Here is a 20,964-nt window from a genome sequence, read left to right on the forward strand (position 1 = left end):
TCCGGTCCTGGCTTTGCCCAGGTGCATACTGGGAGACGTAGTTCTGAATGTTTACTCACCGATTTTATCTTAAGAAATTCAGAAATACTCTTCCCAACAGGCTGAGGGGAGAAACCCGAACCATCAGCCTTCTCACCGCACCTGGAGTGAAGTGGTCACCCGGGCCCTTGAAAGGCTACTGCAGGTCATCAGTGGAAGAGAGGGGAAAATAGGGGGAAACTGCTCTTCCCACCCAAATAAAAGAAGCTGAAAACAAGGTCATTTTTTTATTTATTAAAGTTATTTAAAAAAAAAAAAAACCAACTCTAACAGAAAAGGCTCTTAATTTAATTAATTCGTGTTTTGTTTTTCACACATTTACAGCAGACGGCTATATTACACGTATTCACAAAGTGACCCACGGACCAGCTCCCGCCCTGGCTCTCTCCTCTCTGTGAGAGCAGTGATAATGCTTCTGAATTGCTGATACATGCACGCACACACAGAGACACACACACAGAGACACGCACACAGTGCACACACACAGACATGCACATGTAACATTCGTATATAAAACAGACACGTGCACACACACAGAGACACGCACACAGCGCACACACACAGAGACACGCACACAGTGCACAGAAACAGACGTGCACATGTAACATTCGTATATAAAACAGACACGTGCACACACACAGAGACACGCACACAGCGCACACACACAGAGACACGCACACAGTGCACACACACAGGCGTGCACATGTAACATTCGTATATAAAACAGACACGTGCACACAGTGCACACACACAGGCGTGCACGTGTAACATTCGTATATAAAACAGACACGTGCACACACAGAGAGACACGCACACAGTGCACACACACAGGCGTGCACATGTAACATTCGTATATAAAACAGACACGTGCACACACAGAGAGACACGCACACAGTGCACACACACAGACGTGCACATGTAACATTCGTATATAAAACAGACACGTGCACACACAGAGAGACACGCACACAGTGCACACACACAGGCGTGCACATGTAACATTCGTATATAAAACAGACACGTGCACACACACAGAGAGACACGCACACAGTGCACACACACACACGTATACATGTAACATTCGTATATAAAACAGACACGTGCACACACAGAGAGACACGCACACAGTGCACACACACAGGCGTGCACATGTAACATTCGTATATAAAACAGACACGTGCACACAGTGCACACACAGGCGTGCACGTGTAACATTCGTATATAAAACAGACACGTGCACACACAGAGAGACACGCACACAGTGCACACACACAGAGACACGCACACAGTGCACACAAACAGACGTGCACATGTAACATTCGTATATAAAACAGACACGTGCACACACACAGGCGTGCACGTGTAACATTCGTATATAAAACAGACACGTGCACACACAGAGAGACACGCACACAGTGCACACACACAGGCGTGCACATGTAACATTCGTATATAAAACAGACACGTGCACACACAGAGAGACACGCACACAGTGCACACACACAGGCGTGCACATGTAACATTCGTATATAAAACAGACACGTGCACACACAGAGAGACACGCACACAGTGCACACACACAGGCGTGCACATGTAACATTCGTATATAAAACAGACACGTGCACACACACAGAGAGACACGCACACAGTGCACACACACACACGTATACATGTAACATTCGTATATAAAACAGACACGTGCACACACAGAGAGACACGCACACAGTGCACACACACAGGCGTGCACATGTAACATTCGTATATAAAACAGACACGTGCACACAGTGCACACACAGGCGTGCACGTGTAACATTCGTATATAAAACAGACACGTGCACACACAGAGAGACACGCACACAGTGCACACACACAGAGACACGCACACAGTGCACACAAACAGACGTGCACATGTAACATTCGTATATAAAACAGACACGTGCACACACACAGGCGTGCACGTGTAACATTTGTATATAAAACAGACGTGCACACACAGAGAGACACGCACACAGTGCACACACACAGGCGTGCACATGTAACATTCGTATATAAAACAGACACGTGCACACACAGAGAGACACGCACACAGTGCACACACACAGGCGTGCACATGTAACATTCGTATATAAAACAGACACGTGCACACACAGAGAGACACGCACACAGTGCACACACACAGGCGTGCACATGTAACATTCGTATATAAAACAGACACGTGCACACACAGAGAGACACGCACACAGTGCACACACACAGACGTGCACATGTAACATTCGTATATAAAACAGACACATGCACACACACAGAGACACGCACACAGTGCACACACACAGGCGTGCACATGTAACATTCGTATATAAAACAGACACATGCACACACACACAGAGACGTGCACACACACAGACGTGCGCATGTAACATTCATATATAAAACAGACACGTGCACACACACAATGCCTCCGTATCGCTCCATGGTGCAACCTCATCCTGAGTCCTGTGTGCAGTTCTGGTCACCGCATCTCAAGAAAGATAGAGCAGAATTAGAAAAGGTACAGAGGAGGGTGACCAAGATGATAAAGGGGATGGAACAGCTCCCTATGAGGAAAGGTTGAAGAGGTGAGGGCTGTTCAGCTTGGAGAAGAGACGGCTGAGGGGGGATATGATAGAGGTCTGTAAAATAATGAGTGGCATGGAATGAGTAAATGTTAATCAGTTGTTTACTCTTTCCAGAAGTCCAAAGACCAGGGGACACCGTGAAGTTACTGATTACTCAATGCGTAATTAAGCTCTGAAATTCATTGCCAGAGGATGTGGTGAAAGCTGTTGGTGTAGCTGCATTTAAAAAAAGGTTTGGACAAGTTCCTGGAGGAAAAGTCCATTAACCATTATTCCTGTCCATACTCAGAAAAGTCCATTAACCATTATTAATGTAAAGTTGCAGAAATCCACAGCTTATTCTCGGGATAAGCAGCTTGGAATCTCTCTACCCCTTGGGATCCTGCCGGGCACCTGTGAGCTGGATTGGCCTCTGCTGGAAACAGGCTGCTGGGCTTGATGGACCCTTGGTCTCACCCAGTATGGCAAATCTTATGTTCTTAGAGAGAGACACAGTATACACACAGTCACATGCAGACATAATCAGACACGCACACAGAGAGACATACTCCAACACGCATACTGTCACATGTAGACATAAACACACACACACATCATTATATCCCTCTCAACTGGCTGCAGTTTTCTTCAGGGGTAGCCACCTTGCCAGGGAGTGTCTCTAGGTGGCTGACTTCTCTTGATTCAATGGGTGGAGCTGCTGAGCGACGCAGGTTCCTTGAGGGAGACGTTTGGCAAGTCCAGGTGTTTGAACTTAGCATCCCGTTGCACGGTCTTTCTTTGTAGTCCCTGCTCGGCACTACGGAGTCCAGAATGCACTGCGCGATGGGGTTCAGGAGCCTAGAAAAAGCAAACCCGGATTGGCTTGGAAGTTTCCCTTCGGGGCTTGGTTGCACGGGCAGCCCCGAGGACCACCCTGCGGGTCTCCCTGAGGTGGCCTTTGAGCTTTTCAAGTGCCGAGTCTGGAAAGAACCAAAACGATTTTCCTTCCCACCAGACCCAGCCGCCAGCTTGCAGCCTCATCCTCAAGAGTCCCACCAAAGGAGACTTAACCGTGAAAGCTATCTGCCTTCTCCTCATCATTATCCTCACGTGCATCGTTCGCTTGGACATCGTTGGCGTCTTAAGTTCGTTGAGGAGTCTGCCCCAGATTCCATAGAAGGGTAGAAGGTTCACGAGCCTCCACCTGCTCTGCTATTCCACCAACTTTCAGGTCAACGGGAACCACACCTCAACACACAGGGAGAACCTAAGATAGGGGGGCAAGCACCGCCCTGGCTCAATAATCAGAGGCCTTGGGCATTAGGGCTTTGACAGGGGTGGGAGTGGCATTTCCAGTGGACACCGTGGTTTCCAGGCCATCGTGCTTGTGGGAGGACTTCTCCGACTTACTGGTGCTGCACTCCAAGATGTGGGCGATCCCTAAGCGTTTGCCCCAGCCGTTTCCGGGGGCCAGGCACCAGCAGCACAGCAGCCTCAGGATGGCCCTCCTCATGTCCTTGCTGGTCAGGGTGTAGATGATGGGGTTGAGCAGCGAGTTGATCATGGCCAAGCCCAGGAAGTAGTCGGCCTTGAAGAGGATGGAGCAGGTCTGCACCTCGCAGGAGATGTCAAAGAGCAGGAGGAAGAAGAGGGGCAGCCAGCAGGCGATGAAGGTGCCCACCACGATGGTGACGGTCTTCAGGAGGGCCAGGTACTTCTGGGACTTCCTCAGGGCGCCCTTGCGCAGAGTGCCCAGGCGCTGGCTGTTGAGCTTGACGAGGCGGTAGATGCGGATGTAGAGCGCCACGATGGAGACCAGGATGGCGAGGAAGACCGTTATGCAGAAGAGGACGTAGTTCTTGGAGTAGAGCGGCAGGATGGTGGAGCACTCCGGGAGGTTCCGGATGCAGTTCCAGCCCAGGATGGGCAGGACGCCCAGGAAGACGGAGGCCACCCAGCTGGCGCCGACGAGCAGGAACATCCTGCCCTTCTTGTCCTTGTGGTACAGCTTCATGCGCACCATGGTGATGTGCCTCTCGATGGCGATAGCCAAGAGGCTCAGGACGGAGGCCGCCAGGGTGACAAAGACGCCCCCCTCCCGGATGAACCACATCACCGGCGTCAGCCTCAGCGTGTTGGCCCCGGACATGATGATGTTGACCGTGTAGGCTATGCCGGCCAGCAGGTCAGACAAGGTCAGGTTCCCCAGCAGGTAGTACATGGGCGCGTGGAACTTCTTGTTCCGCCAGATGGCCAGGAGCACGACCAGGTTCTCCAGGACGATGAGGAGGCAGACCACGAGGAAGAGCACGGCCTCGGCCTTCAGCCCCCCCTTGTAGCGGCTGGTGGCCAGCTTGCCCGTGTAGTTGTAGTGGAGCGTGATGACCTCGTTGTTGTGGTACTCCCGGAAGATGCGCACCAGCCGGTTCGGCGGGGACGCCCCCGTGATGAGCTCCATGACGCACCTCCCGAGGCGGCCTCCCGGGCTCCCGCGCACACCTACATGTTGCCAGTGAAGGATGCGCGTGACGGGAAGGAGGAGACCCCCACCCGCTCCCACCCCAGGCGCGTCGCCTTCTCAGAAGTATGGAGAGGGGGGGGGGGGGGGAAGGCGAGGATGGTTTTGCGTTGCTCTCGAGTCGGTTCAAGGCTTCTTGTAAAGCGCTCCCTTGCCACAGATGATCGGGGTGGTGGGTACAGGGAGGGGGGTAGTTTCCCGCTCTCCTGAACAGATGTTTGATGGGGATCCGCGGAGAGGAGGAGGGGGGGGCGAGGAGGGCCTGTGCGTCCAGCTGCTGTTCAGGAGTTCATCCAGCAGGTGGCGCTGCAGCTCCTCGGGGAGATGGATTCCAGTCCAGGGAATCTTGTTCGGGGAGCAGCAGATCTGAAGAGGGGAGGGGGCGGGGGGAAAGAGGAGGGAAAAAAACAAAACCCCAACGGATTAGTAAATTTATGAAGAATGTAAATGCCCAAACACACAAGAGAAAGCAAAGACTGATGTCGTCCCCTCGCTCAACCCCGATAAATTCGAATCGTACATTTCACAGTTTTCAGCCGGGGTTCAGACCAGGTCGGAGGGGGTTCTCCACGTTCAACCCAGCAACATTTACAGGGTTTGCTTTCATGGCCCCCCCATCCTTTCATCCTCTGGTCTTATGCCTTATTCTCCTTTAATTTTGTCTCTGTTTTTGGAGCTATTCATTTTTTTTGGGAGGGGGAAGGAGAAGGACATGGTGAATAAAAGGTGAGCATCTTTCATTATGGGCACATCCTTTGCTTATAATAACCTCCCTCCCTTAGTCCGTTTTTCAGCTGTCTGTGCTGTATTCATGCTTTATGTGTATCCGTGTGATGCCTGCACGGAGCTCTGATGAAGATCTGCTCTTCAGCTGTCTGTGCTGTATTCATGCTTTACGTGTATCGGTGTGATGCCTGCATGGGGCTCTGATGAAGATCTGCTCTTCAGTTGTCTGTGCTGTATTCATGCTTTACATGTATCAGTGTGATGCCTGCATGGGGCTCTGATGAAGATCTGCTCTACAGCTGTCTGTGCTGTATTCATGCTTTACGTGTATCCGTGTGATGCCTGCATGGGGCTCTGATGAAGATCTGCTCTTCAGTTGTCTGTGCTGTATTCATGCTTTACATGTATCAGTATGATGCCTGCATGGGACTCTGAAGAAGATCTGCTCTTCAGCTGTCTGTGCTGTATTCATGCTTTACATGTATCAGTGTGATGCCTGCATGGGGCTCTGATGAAAATCCGCTCTTCAGCTGTCTGTGCTGTATTCATGCTTTATGTGTATCAGTGTGACGCCTGCATGGGGCTCTGATGAAGATCTGCTCTTCAGCCGTCTGTGCTGTATTCATGCTTTACGTGTATCTGTGTGATGCCTGCATGGGGCTCTAATGAAGATCCGCTCTTCAGCTGTCTGTGCTGTATTCATGCTTTACGTGTATCGGTGTGATGCCTGCATGGGGCTCTGATGAAGATCTGCTCTTCAGTTGTCTGTGCTGTATTCATGCTTTACATGTATCAGTGTGATGCCTGCATGGGGCTCTGATGAAGATCTGCTCTACAGCTGTCTGTGCTGTATTCATGCTTTACGTGTATCCGTGTGATGCCTGCATGGGGCTCTGATGAAGATCTGCTCTTCAGTTGTCTGTGCTGTATTCATGCTTTACATGTATCAGTATGATGCCTGCATGGGACTCTGAAGAAGATCTGCTCTTCAGCTGTCTGTGCTGTATTCATGCTTTACATGTATCAGTGTGATGCCTGCATGGGGCTCTGATGAAAATCCGCTCTTCAGCTGTCTGTGCTGTATTCATGCTTTATGTGTATCAGTGTGACGCCTGCATGGGGCTCTGATGAAGATCTGCTCTTCAGCCGTCTGTGCTGTATTCATGCTTTACGTGTATCTGTGTGATGCCTGCATGGGGCTCTAATGAAGATCCGCTCTTCAGCTGTCTGTGCTGTATTCATGCTTTATGTGTATCAGTGTGACGCCTGCACGGGGTTCTGATGGAAGATCTGCTCTACAGCTGTCTGTGCTGTATTCATGCTTTATGTGTATCAGTGTGACGCCTGCACGGGGTTCTGATGGAAGATCTGTGGGCTTTGGAAAAATTAACCCACTTTCTTTCTTCTCAGAAGTCTGCTAAATATCGGAGCACTGAGGGTAGGGTAGGAGGATCTTAATGGCTTTGTTTGTTGCAGCTGTCACGCAAATGATTTAAAACAATAACTTTCTGCGGTGCAAGCTGCATCAGGGAGGCGGCTGCAAGCTGCCCCCCTAGACCCGTCCGGGAACCTCACAACGCTAACCGCGCTGACTTTCGGAGGCAGACATTCAGAAAAACCTGCTGGCGCTGCAGGCGACCACAGCCGGAGGCACAGGGTGGCAGGCAGAGGATGCCCGCCCCCCACACATCCTCCCAGCCCGACAGTCACAGCAGCAGCAGGAGAGTCCCGCAGGGGCCAGCGCTGTCCCGGGGGTGCACCGGACCCCTCAGGACCTCCCGCCCTGCCCCTCTGAGCCAATCCTGCTCCAGGTCCCGGCTCTACGGTGGTAATAACCGGGCACAGCCCCCACCCCTCCCTGTGTCCCTCCTTATAAAAGGGACCCCTGTTATAAGATCATCTTTACACAGCCCCCTGCATGTCCCTCCTTATAGAAGTGATCCCTGTTATAAGATCATCTTTACACAGCCTCCCTGCATGTCCTCCCTATAGAAGTGATCCCTGTTATAACAACACCCCCTGTTATAAGATCATCTTTACACAGCCCCCTGCATGTTCCTCCCTATAGAAGTGATCCCTGTTATAAGAACACCCCCTGTTATAAGATCATCTTTACACAGCCCCTGCATGTCCCTCCCTATAGAAGTGATCCCTGTTATAAGAACACCCCCTGTTATAAGATCATCTTTACACAGCCTCCCTGCATGTCCTCCCTATAGAAGTGATCCCTGTTATAAGAACATCCCCTGTTATAAGATCATCTTTACACAGCCCCTGCATGTCCCTCCCTATAGAAGTGATCCCTGTTATAACAACACCCCCTGTTATAAGATCATCTTTACACAGCCCCCTGCATGTCCCTCCCTATAGAAGTGATCCCTGTTATAAGATCATCTTTACACAGCCCCTGCATGTCCCTCCCTATAGAAGTGATCCCTGTTATAAGATCACCCCCTGTTATAAGATCATCTTTACACAGCCTCCCTGCATGTCCTCCCTATAGAAGTGATCCCTGTTATAAGAACACCCCCCTGTTATAAGATCATCTTTACACAGCCCCCTGCATGTCCTCCCTATAGAAGTGATCCCTGTTATAAGAACACCCCCTGTTATAAGATCATCTTTACACAGCCCCTGCATGTCCCTCCCTATAGAAGTGATCCCTGTTATAAGAACATCCCCTGTTATAAGATCATCTTTACACAGCCTCCTGCATGTCCTCCCTATAGAAGTGATCCCTGTTATAAGAACACCCCCTGTTATAAGATCATCTTTACACAGCCCCCTGCATGTCCTCCCTATAGAAGTGATCCCTGTTATAAGAACATCCCCTGTTATAAGATCATCTTTACACAGCCCCCTGCATGTTCCTCCCTATAGAAGTGATCCCTGTTATAAGAACATCCCCTGTTATAAGATCATCTTTACACAGCCCCCTGCATGTCCTCCCTATAGAAGTGATCCCTGTTATAAGAACATCCCCTGTTATAAGATCATCTTTACACAGCCCCCTGCATGTCCCTCCTTATAGAAGTGATCCCTGTTATAAGAACACCCCTTGTTATAAGATCATCTTTACACAGCCCCTGCATGTCCCTCCCTATAGAAGTGATCCCTGTTATAAGATCATCTTTACACAGCCTCCCTGCATGTCCTCCCTATAGAAGTGACCCCTGTTATAAGAACACCCCCTGTTATAAGATCATCTTTACACAGCCCCTGCATGTCCCTCCCTATAGAAGTGATCCCTGTTATAAGATCATCTTTACACAGCCTCCCTGCATGTCCTCCCTATAGAAGTGATCCCTGTTATAACAACACCCCCTGTTATAAGATCATCTTTACACAGCCCCCTGCATGTTCCTCCCTATAGAAGTGATCCCTGTTATAAGAACACCCCCTGTTATAAGATCATCTTTACACAGCCCCTGCATGTCCCTCCCTATAGAAGTGATCCCTGTTATAAGAACACCCCCTGTTATAAGATCATCTTTACACAGCCTCCCTGCATGTCCTCCCTATAGAAGTGATCCCTGTTATAAGAACATCCCCTGTTATAAGATCATCTTTACACAGCCCCTGCATGTCCCTCCCTATAGAAGTGATCCCTGTTATAACAACACCCCCTGTTATAAGATCATCTTTACACAGCCCCCTGCATGTCCCTCCCTATAGAAGTGATCCCTGTTATAAGATCATCTTTACACAGCCCCTGCATGTCCCTCCCTATAGAAGTGATCCCTGTTATAAGATCACCCCCTGTTATAAGATCATCTTTACACAGCCTCCCTGCATGTCCTCCCTATAGAAGTGATCCCTGTTATAAGAACACCCCCCTGTTATAAGATCATCTTTACACAGCCCCCTGCATGTCCTCCCTATAGAAGTGATCCCTGTTATAAGAACACCCCCTGTTATAAGATCATCTTTACACAGCCCCTGCATGTCCCTCCCTATAGAAGTGATCCCTGTTATAAGAACATCCCCTGTTATAAGATCATCTTTACACAGCCTCCTGCATGTCCTCCCTATAGAAGTGATCCCTGTTATAAGAACACCCCCTGTTATAAGATCATCTTTACACAGCCCCCTGCATGTCCTCCCTTTAGAAGTGATCCCTGTTATAAGAACATCCCCTGTTATAAGATCATCTTTACACAGCCCCCTGCATGTTCCTCCCTATAGAAGTGATCCCTGTTATAAGAACATCCCCTGTTATAAGATCATCTTTACACAGCCCCCTGCATGTCCTCCCTATAGAAGTGATCCCTGTTATAAGAACATCCCCTGTTATAAGATCATCTTTACACAGCCCCCTGCATGTCCCTCCTTATAGAAGTGATCCCTGTTATAAGAACACCCCCTGTTATAAGATCATCTTTACACAGCCCCTGCATGTCCCTCCCTATAGAAGTGATCCCTGTTATAAGATCATCTTTACACAGCCTCCCTGCATGTCCTCCCTATAGAAGTGACCCCTGTTATAAGAACATCCCCTGTTATAAGATCATCTTTACACAGCCCCCTGCATGTCCCTCCTTATAGAAGTGATCCCTGTTATAAGAACACCCCCTGTTATAAGATCATCTTTACACAGCCCCTGCATGTCCCTCCCTATAGAAGTGATCCCTGTTATAAGATCATCTTTACACAGCCTCCCTGCATGTCCTCCCTATAGAAGTGACCCCTGTTATAAGAACATCCCCTGTTATAAGATCATCTTTACACAGCCCCCTGCATGTCCTCCCTATAGAAGTGATCCCTGTTATAAGATCATCTTTACACAGCCCCCTGCATGTCCTCCCTATAGAAGTGATCCCTGTTATAAGAACACCCACCTGTTATAAGATCATCTTTACACAGCCCCCTGCATGTCCCTCCCTATAGAAGTGATCCCTGCTATAAGAACACCCCCCTGTTATAAGATCATCTTTACACAGCGCCCTGCATGTCCCTCCCTATAGAAGTGATCCCTGTTATAAGATCATCTTTACACAGCCTCCCTGCATGTCCTCCCTATAGAAGTGACCCCTGTTATAAGAACACCCCCCTGTTATAAGATCATCTTTACACAGCCCCCTGCATGTCCCTCCCTATAGAAGTGATCCCTGATATATGAACACCCCCCTGTTATAAGATCATCTTTACACAGCCCCCTGCATGTCCCTCCCTATAGAAGTGATCCCTGTTATAAGATCATCTTTACACAGCTCCTGCATGTCCCTCCCTATAGAAGTGATCCCTGTTATAAGAACACCCCCTGTTATAAGATCATCTTTACACAGCCCCCTGCATGTCCTCCCTATAGAAGTGATCCCTGTTATAAGAACACCCCCTGTTATAAGATCATCTTTACACAGCCCCTGCATGTCCCTCCCTATAGAAGTGATCCCTGTTATAAGAACATCCCCTGTTATAAGATCATCTTTACACAGCCCCCTGCATGTCCTCCCTATAGAAGTGATCCCTGTTATAAGAACATCCCCTGTTATAAGATCATCTTTACACAGCCCCCTGCATGTCCCTCCTTATAGAAGTGATCCCTGTTATAAGAACACCCCCTGTTATAAGATCATCTTTACACAGCCCCTGCATGTCCCTCCCTATAGAAGTGATCCCTGTTATAAGATCATCTTTACACAGCCCCTGCATGTCCCTCCCTATAGAAGTGATCCCTGTTATAAGAACACCCCCTGTTATAAGATCATCTTTACACAGCCCCTGCATGTCCCTCCCTATAGAAGTGACCCCTGTTATAAGAACATCCCCTGTTATAAGATCATCTTTACACAGCCCCCTGCATGTCCTCCCTATAGAAGTGATCCCTGTTACAAGAACACCCACCTGTTATAAGATCATCTTTACACAGCGCCCTGCATGTCCCTCCCTATAGAAGTGATCCCTGTTATAAGAACACCCCCTGTTATAAGATCATCTTTACACAGCCCCCTGCATGTCCCTCCTTATAGAAGTGATCCCTGTTATAAGAACACCCCCTGTTATAAGATCATCTTTACACAGCCCCTGCATGTCCCTCCCTATAGAAGTGATCCCTGTTATAAGATCATCTTTACACAGCCCCCTGCATGTCCCTCCCTATAGAAGTGATCCCTGTTATAAGAACACCCCCCTGTTATAAGATCATCTTTACACAGCTCCCCTGCATGTCCCTCCCTATAGAAGTGACCCCTGTTATAAGAACACCCCCTGTTATAAGATCATCTTTACACAGCCCCTGCATGTCCCTCCCTATAGAAGTGATCCCTGTTATAAGAACACCCCCCTGTTATAAGATCATCTTTACACAGCCCCTGCATGTCCCTCCCTATAGAAGTGACCCCTGTTATAAGAACATCCCCTGTTATAAGATCATCTTTACACAGCCCCCTGCATGTCCTCCCTATAGAAGTGATCCCTGTTATAAGAACATCCACCTGTTATAAGATCATCTTTACACAGCGCCCTGCATGTCCCTCCCTATAGAAGTGATCCCTGTTATAAGATCATCTTTACACAGCCTCCCTGCATGTCCTCCCTATAGAAGTGACCCCTGTTATAAGAACACCCCCTGTTATAAGATCATCTTTACACAGCCCCTGCATGTCCCTCCCTATAGAAGTGATCCCTGTTATAAGAACACCCCCTGTTATAAGATCATCTTTACACAGCCCCTGCATGTCCTCCCTATAGAAGTGACCCCTGTTATAAGAACACCCCCTGTTATAAGATCATCTTTACACAGCCTCCCTGCATGTCCCTCCCTATAGAAGTGACCCCTGTTATAAGAACACCCCCTGTTATAAGATCATCTTTACACAGCCTCCTGCATGTCCCTCAGTGGTGCCTGCAGAATCCGTGATACCCCCGAGTGATGGGGGCTGGGGAGAGCCCTGAGCGTCCCGTTCCCCCCTCCCCTGTGATCAGAGCCTCCCTCAGCTGGTGGGTCGGTACTGGACCCCGGGGGGGAAAGTCTGAAGTGACAGCAGATCACGCCCTCCGCCTGTGAATCACTGAAGCCTCTCTCCTCCGGATTCTGATGAATCAGGGCCTGCGGAGGCGACGCCCTACAGCTCCGTCCTGCACAGTGCCGGGCACCTGCCAGAAATGTCAGGGGGTGGGGGGGGGGACGACAGAAACTGGAAGTCACCCGCACAGAAAAGTAGTGAGGACGCCGGAGAAAGGGGCAGAGAAGGAAGCGGATACCAAGAGAGAGGTTGGGGGGGGGGGGGGGAGGAGAGGGGGCTAGGTGAGAGAGAGCAGATAGGCCACAGGGGGCCAGTGGATGGGAGATGCCGCCACAAGGGCGGCGACAACTGCAGGCCAGAACCCGGGCCGGGGCAGACAGGACCGTGAACGTCCTCCGCCCCCTCCCTCAGAGCCCTCTCTCCAGTGCAAGTTTGGAAGCCCCCTCGGCACCTGTACCCCAGCTGGGGTTACGTACGGATCCTGACAGGAGGCGGGGGGGGGGGAAGATGAACAAGGTTGCTTCCTGCAGTTCCTCTCGGGCCTATTTTGCTTTATAACGCTGGATGACCAGATGGAATCCGTGTGAAACCGGAGGATGTAACAACTCGGACTGAGAAAACTAAAGAATGACAAATCACCGGGGCCGGACGGTCTTCACCCCAGAGTTCTAAAGTCACTCAGAAACGAAACTGCAGGCCCGCTTCCGGAAGCTTGCAACCTATATCATTTAAAACGGCTAGGGAGGGTGGCCAATAACGATGCCAATTTTTAAAAAGGCTTCCTGGGAAATCTGGCCGGGCCCGACGTTAGTGCTGGGAAAAAAGACGGTCAAAGCTATTCTTAAAAAACACAACTACTGGCCACATAGATAAACACGATTTAATGGAGTGCGCCAACACGGCTTCTGCCAAGGGAAGTCTTGCCTTCCCAAATTACTAGGGGTTTTTTGTTTGTTTTTTTTTTGTTTTGAGGATGTAAATAAACATTTGGACGAAGATGAGCCGGTTGATGCGGCGTATTTGGATTTTTCAGAAAGTATTTGACAAAGCTCCCCCTTGAGAGACGCCTCAGGAAACTGGGAGGTCATGGGATCGGCGGCAGCGTCCAATTGTGGCCCGGTAACAGGATGAAAGACAGAGAATAGCGCGTAGGGGCGCCGAACGGTCAGTTTTCCAAACGGAGCAGGGTCGTTAGCGGAGTGCCCCGGGGGGGGGGTCTGCACTGGGACCCGGGCTATTTAGCATGTTCTGGAGGAAGGAACGACGACGAAGTGAGGCGACCGGATTTGCAGAGGACACAAAATTGTTTTCTGAGCCCTTAAAACAGCAGCGGAGAGTGAAGAACTGCAGAAGGAGCTTGCGAGGCTCATGCGATTTAATGTGGACAAGTGCAAAGCGATGCACATGGGGAAAAAAATATTACCAGTTACAGGCGCAAGCTGCTGGGTTAGAAGTTACCACCCAGGAGAAGGACCTCGGCTGCCTTTGTGGACAATACCGTAAGATCTTCAGTCAAAAAAAGCAAACAGAATGTTGGGAATTATTAGGAAGGGAATGGTGAATAAAACGGAAAATGTCATAATGCCTCTGTATCGCTCCATGGTGAGACCCCACCTTGAATACTGTGTACAATTCTGGTCGCCGTATCTCAAAAAAGATATAATTGCGATGGAGAAAGTACAGAGAAGGGCAACCAAAATGATAAAGGGGATGGAACAGCTCCCCTATGAGGAAAGACTAAAGAGGTTAGGACTTTTCAGCTTGGAGAAGAGACGACTGAGGGGGGATATGATAGAGGTGTTTAAGATCATGAGAGGTCTAGAACGGGTAGATGTGACTCGGTTATTTACTCTTTCGAACAACAGTAAGATCAAGGGACACTGCATTAAACCAGCAACCGGCAGATGTAAAACAAACCGTAGGAAATATTTTCTCTCTCGGGGCACAGTCAAGCTACCATGGAATCTGTTCCTGGAGGACGTGGTCAAGGCAAGTAACAGAGTGGGGTTGAAAAGAGGATTGGACAGGTTCCTGAAGGAAACGTCCATGAAGAGTCATTGACCAGGCAGACCCGGCGCTTATCCCTGGGAGTCAGATGCAAGAAACAGATCAGCTATTGGGGATCTGCCGGGAACCTGCGGCCTGGACTGGCCATTCTCAGGGACAGAATGGACCTTGGTCTGACCTGGCGTGGACCTTCTTATGACTTCTTGAAGTCCCTCTCGGCAGGACCTCGTGCCTTCCCCTCAAACCCTAATTCTAGATACCCCTGCCAGCCCCATTCTAGACAACCTCCTGAGGTTCACTCCAGCTTCAGTTTTCCATGCTTCTTTCTGAGGTCTCGTCATCTTCCTCTGATTCTAGAGAACGTCTCAAGGTCCCCTTCCAGCCCTGTCTAGCTGTCGTTCCACACGAACCCGCTGAGGTCCTTTTTCCAGCCATTGGATTTACCTGATTTGGTTGAAAGGCTAGATTGAGGGAACCATCTCTATACGCAAAAGATAGGTACAAGTCAAATTTTGGGGCCAGCTACAGAGTTAGTGGCCGAGTCGCTCTAGAGTTTAACAAGGTATTTACTGATGTACAGTAGGAAATTCGAGGGGGTCAGAAAATTCAACCGATCTGATTAGGGTTTCGATTGCATTTTGTTTATGTTTTGTAAACTGCTAGCTTGGCATCCGCGTGGTAGCGTTGGCCAAACAGAAAGAAATACAACAAATACAAGTAACCTGCAAGTTAGGGGAGTCACTAATTGTATCTTGCAAGGTGGGGGTGACCGTGACCAGGGACATGGGTGGCGTGATGGCGACTCGTGGCAGTGAACATGAAAAACGACGCACTTAAACGTTAAGGGCACGTCACAGAAACGGCAAACCCTACTCTTCGGAAAAGAGAGGCTCCAGGGCTGATACCACCACAGGTACGGGACTATCCCAGGTCAGAGAGAGAAAGGGACGTGGATGGACCCTACGGGCTTTATCTGCCCTTGTGCTCTCTGTTTCTGGGTTGGATGTAAAGATCACAGGGTCACGATGGTGCGTTATTCCTTACATGTCCTCTTCCCTCCCCCTTTACTCCCTCACGGTATTTCCAGACATGGCATGTGGCTGGGGTCAGGCTTCTCTGGAGGCTGTGGCGCAGTTGTTGGAGGAGAAGCTGCCCGGCGGTACAACTTTAAAGGCATTTTCACGGGACGTCTGCCAAGCCTGAGATGAGAGAACTGCGGAGAAAGGAGCAAATCTCTCTCTCCCACTACAATCACTTCTAAGGGCACCCCCCCCACATAACAGCATCTTTACAGACCTCTCCCCCCTCTCCCCCGGCGAGTCCTTCTCCACATAACTGATCCCTGTTATAAGGGATAAGAACATGTGTACCCCCTATGGATCCCTGTTATAAGAACACCCCCACCCCCCATTATAAGATCCTCTTTACACAGCCCCCTGCATGTCCCTCCCTATAGAAGTGATCCCTGTTATAAGAACACCCCCCTGTTATAAGATCATCTTTACACAGCCCCCTGCATGTCCCTCCCTATAGAAGTGATCCCTGTTATAAGAACACCCCCTGTTATAAGATCATCTTTACACAGCCCCCTGCATGTCCCTCCCTATAGAAGTGATCCCTGTTATAAGAACACCCCCTGTTATAAGATCATCTTTACACAGCCCCCTGCATGTTCCTCTCTATGGAAGTGATCCCTGTTATAAGAACACCCCCTGTTATAAGATCATCTTTACACAGCCCCCTGCATGTCCCTCCCTATAGAAGTGATCTCTGTTATAAGAACACCCCCCTGTTATAAGATCATCTTTACACAGCCCCCTGCATGTTCCTCCCTATAGAAGTGATCCCTGTTATAAGATCACCCCCTGTTATAAGATCCTCTTTACACAGCCCCCTGCATGTCCCTCCCTATAGAAGTGATCCCTGTTATAAGAACACCCCCCTGTTATAAGATCCTCTTTACACAGCCCCCTGCATGTTCCTCCCTATAGAAGTGATCCCTGTTATAAGATCACCCCCTGTTATAAGATCATCTTTACACAGCCCCCTGCATGTCCCTCCCTATAGAAGTGATCCCTGTTATAAGAACACCCCCCTGTTATAAGATCATCTTTACACAGCCCCCTGCATGTTCCTCCCTATAGAAGTGATCCCTGTTATAAGAACACCCCCCTGTTATAAGATCATCTTTACACAGCCCCCTGCATGTCCCTCCCTATAGAAGTGATCCCTGTTATAAGATCATCTTTACACAGCCCCTGCATGTCCCTCCCTATAGAAGTGATCCCTGTTATAAGAACACCCCCTGTTATAACATCATCTTTACACAGCCCCCTGCATGTTCCTCCCTATAGAAGTGATCCCTGTTATAAGAACACTCCCCTGTTATAAGATCATTTTTACACAGCGCCCTGCATGTCCCTCCCTATGGAAGTGATCCCTGTTATAAGAACACCCCCTGTTATAAGATCATCTTTACAAAGCCTCCTGCATGTCCCTCCCTATAGAAGTGATCCCTGTTATAAGAACACCCCCCTGTTATAAGATCATCTTTACACAGCCCCCTGCATGTTCCTCCCTATAGAAGTGATCCCTGTTATAAGAACACCCCCCTGTTATAAGATCATCTTTACACAGCCCCCTGCATGTTCCTCCCTATAGAAGTGATCCCTGTTATAAGAACACTCCCCTGTTATAAGATCATTTTTACACAGCGCCCTGCATGTCCCTCCCTATAGAAGTGATCCCTGTTATAAGAACACCCCCTGTTATAAGATCATCTTTACACAGCGCCCTGCATGTCCCTCCCTATGGAAGTGATCCCTGTTATAAGAACACCCCCTGTTATAAGATCATCTTTACACAGCCTCCCTGCATGTTCCTCCCTATAGAAGTGATCCCTGTTATAAGAACACCCCCCTGTTATAAGATCATCTTTACACAGCCCCCTGCATGTTCCTCCCTATAGAAGTGATCCCTGTTATAAGAACACCCCCCTGTTATAAGATCATCTTTACACAGCCTCCCTGCATGTCCCTCCCTATAGAAGTGATCCCTGTTATAAGAACACCCCCCTGTTATAAGATCATCTTTACACAGCCCCCTGCATGTTCCTCCCTATAGAAGTGATCCCTGTTATAAGAACACCCCCCTGTTATAAGATCATCTTTACACAGCCCCCTGCATGTTCCTCCCTATAGAAGTGATCCCTGTTATAAGAACACTCCCCTGTTATAAGATCATTTTTACACAGCGCCCTGCATGTCCCTCCCTATAGAAGTGATCCCTGTTATAAGAACACCCCCTGTTATAAGATCATCTTTACACAGCGCCCTGCATGTCCCTCCCTATGGAAGTGATCCCTGTTATAAGAACACCCCCTGTTATAAGATCATCTTTACACAGCCCCCTGCATGTTCCTCCCTATAGAAGTGATCCCTGTTATAAGAACACCCCCCTGTTATAAGATCATCTTTACACAGCCTCCTGCATGTCCCTCCCTATAGAAGTGATCCCTGTTATAAGAACACCCCCCTGTTATAAGATCATCTTTACACAGCCCCCTGCATGTCCCTCCCTATAGAAGTGATCCCTGTTATAAGAACACCCCCCTGTTATAAGATCATCTTTACACAGCCCCCTGCATGTTCCTCCCTATAGAAGTGATCCCTGTTATAAGAACACCCCATGTTATAAGATCATCTTTACACAGCCCCCTGCATGTCCCTCCCTATAGAAGTGATCCCTGTTATAAGAACACCCCCCTGTTATAAGATCATCTTTACACAGCCCCTGCATGTCCCTCCCTATAGAAGTGATCCCTGTTATAAGAACACCCCCTGTTATAAGATCATCTTTACACAGCCCCCTGCATGTCCCTCCCTATAGAAGTGATCCCTGTTATAAGAACACCCCCCCTGTTATAAGATCATCTTTACACAGCCCCTGCATGTTCCTCCCTATAGAAGTGATCCCTGTTATAAGAACACCCCCCTGTTATAAGATCATCTTTATACAGCCCCCTGCATGTCCCTCCCTATAGAAATGATCCCTGTTATAAGAACACCCCCTTGTTATAAGATCATCTTTACACAGCCCCCTGCATGTCCCTCCCTATAGAAGTGATCCCTGTTATAAGAACACCCCCCTGTTATAAGATCATCTTTACACAGCTCCCCTGCATGTCCCTCCCTATAGAAGTGATCCCTGTTATAAGAACACCCCCCTGTTATAAGATCATCTTTACACAGCCCCCTGCATGTCCCTCCCTATAGAAGTGACCCCTGTTATAAGAACACCCCCCTGTTATAAGATCATCTTTACACAGCCCCCTGCATGTCCCTCCCTATAGAAGTGATCCCTGTTATAAGATCATCTTTACACAGCCCCCTGCATGTCCCTCCGTATAGAAGTGACCCCTGTTATAAGAACACCCCCCTGTTATAAGATCATCTTTACACAGCGCCCTGCATGTCCCTCCCTATAGAAGTGATCCCTGTTATAAGAACACCCCCTGTTATAAGATCATCTTTACACAGCCCCCTGCATGTCCCTCCCTATAGAAGTGACCCCTGTTATAAGAACACCCCCCTGTTATAAGATCATCTTTACACAGCGCCCTGCATGTCCCTCCCTATAGAAGTGATCCCTGTTATAAGAACACCCCCTGTTATAAGATCATCTTTACACAGCCCCCTGCATGTCCCTCCCTATAGAAGTGATCCCTGTTATAAGATCATCTTTACACAGCCCCCTGCATGTCCCTCCCAGTTCTGATAAGTACTGGGGCGCCACTGATTCCACTTTGGCTTCTCTTGCAGATCAGGGGAAGGGGAGGGGAGGGAGATTTCTTGGCAAACTTACCGGGCAGGGCTCCCCGAGCTGTGCGGGATCCTTCTGGGCGCGGGTGCAGGAGCAGAGTGGAGACCCAGCCCCGAGCTCAGCCTGGTGCTGCTGCTGGGGGCTGGACCAGTGTCAGAGGCAGGGCCTGGCCCGGAGCCAGGCCAGGGAATGCTGTCAGTCAGACACAAACAGCAAACCTATCATTATTCCAGCTGAGCAGATTATCCCAGGGCTCTCCATGCAAAACCCCGCTCTTTCTCATCTACTTTTACTAGCTGGGTTGGGCTGGGTTGGTTTTTTTTTGTTTGTTTTTGTTTTTGGTGTGTGTGTGTGTGTGTGTGTGTGTGTGTGTGTGTGTGTGTGTGTGTGTGTGTGTGTGTGAGTGTGTGTGTGTGTGTGTGAGTGTGTGTGTGAGTGTGTGTGGGTGTGAGTGTGTGTATGTGTGTGTCTGTGTGTGTAGGGGAGTTATCTGCCCTTCCTTCCCTTTCCTGGGGGGGGGGGGGGGGGGCAGCGTTAGGGAGAGAGGGACCGGAGGAAGAGCTGAGGAAATGCTGAGGGAGCTTGGGCTGCCTGAGTGCCATTGGCTGTGAATCGTTTCATGTCCCTGCCCTCCCTGCCGCTGGCAAGAGCCGGGCGGAAAGCCACAGAACCAGTTTTGGAAGGCTCCGTGCCTGTCGATGGGGCTCTGAAATGCCATCCAGCGGGAAGCACTCTTATGGCATAAGAAGTGCATCAGCGTTTCCCTCTCTTGCTTTCCTTCTGGACCTCGTCTGGACTCTTCCCCCCCCCCCCCAAAAGCTGAATGCAGGGGAGGTGAGAGTCCCTTGGCCCCTGGTGGCCAACACCTCCCAGACCTTTTTTCCCTTTTACTCCGACCCATACATCTCCCCACCCCCTAACCATCAATATCATCACCCCACACCCCCCCCCCCACACACACACACACACTTCCCTCGTTCTTCAGCCAGTCACAATCATCACACACACAGAGAAACAATCATCACACTTACACCCAGACATACTTACACACAGACACACAACCATCACACACACATACACACACACAATCTCACACACACACACACACATACAGACTCACATCCATCATACACACAGAGAAACAATGATAAAACATATGCACACAATCATCACACGCACATACACACACACAATCATCACACACACATACACACACACACACACAATCATCACACACACACAGAGAAACAATCATCACACATACACCCAGACATACTTACACACAGACACACAA

General features: G+C 49.2%; 2 protein-coding genes across 9 annotated transcripts in view; both read right to left on the bottom strand.

Annotated features, from left to right (window-relative positions):
- Window positions 1–254: 254 nt before the first annotated feature.
- LOC115081225 (keratin-associated protein 10-6-like) lies at window positions 255–2,592 on the bottom strand. Of its 5 annotated transcripts, none has more exons than XM_029585761.1 (2): window positions 2,242–2,592; window positions 255–1,962 (listed from the first exon to the last, which is right to left on the bottom strand). In XM_029585761.1, the coding sequence occupies exons 1-2, from the start codon at window positions 2,509–2,511 to the stop codon at window positions 376–378; spliced, it is 1,857 nt and encodes a 618-aa protein (XP_029441621.1). In that variant the 5' UTR covers window positions 2,512–2,592; the 3' UTR covers window positions 255–375. The 5 variants fall into 5 exon arrangements, with proteins under 5 accessions (XP_029441621.1, XP_029441620.1, XP_029441622.1 ...); XM_029585760.1 differs by having other exon boundaries at window positions 255–1,801; window positions 1,859–2,592; XM_029585762.1 differs by having other exon boundaries at window positions 255–1,364; window positions 1,725–2,592.
- Window positions 2,593–3,020: 428 nt separating this feature from the next.
- The window catches only part of LOC115081229 (sphingosine 1-phosphate receptor 1-like), a 52,946-nt gene continuing 35,002 nt past the window's right edge, over window positions 3,021–20,964 (bottom strand). For 3 of the 4 annotated variants that reach the window (XM_029585770.1, XM_029585769.1, XM_029585772.1), the window contains one exon: window positions 3,021–5,517. In XM_029585770.1, the coding sequence (XP_029441630.1) occupies window positions 3,931–5,091 (1,161 nt within the window). In that variant the 5' untranslated portion in view covers window positions 5,092–5,517 and the 3' untranslated portion in view covers window positions 3,021–3,930. Of the gene's footprint in view, window positions 5,518–19,712; window positions 19,939–20,964 lie in introns of those variants that run through there. The other variant, XM_029585768.1, reaches the window with a different exon arrangement.

This window comes from Rhinatrema bivittatum, chromosome 19 (genome assembly GCF_901001135.1).
Source record: "Rhinatrema bivittatum chromosome 19, aRhiBiv1.1, whole genome shotgun sequence".
NCBI classification, from domain to species: Eukaryota; Metazoa; Chordata; class Amphibia; order Gymnophiona; family Rhinatrematidae; genus Rhinatrema; species Rhinatrema bivittatum.

Excerpts from the sequence above, each read along its gene's own strand:
- LOC115081225 (XM_029585760.1), bottom strand. The coding sequence starts at position 2,511 with ATGGAGCGATACGGAGGCATTGTGTGTGTGCACGTGTCTGTTTTATAT. Across the intron at positions 1,802-1,858 it reads TGTGCACGTGTCTGTTTTAT|ATACGAATGTTACATGTGCA; the intron begins ATACGAATGTTA and ends TGTCTGTTTTAT.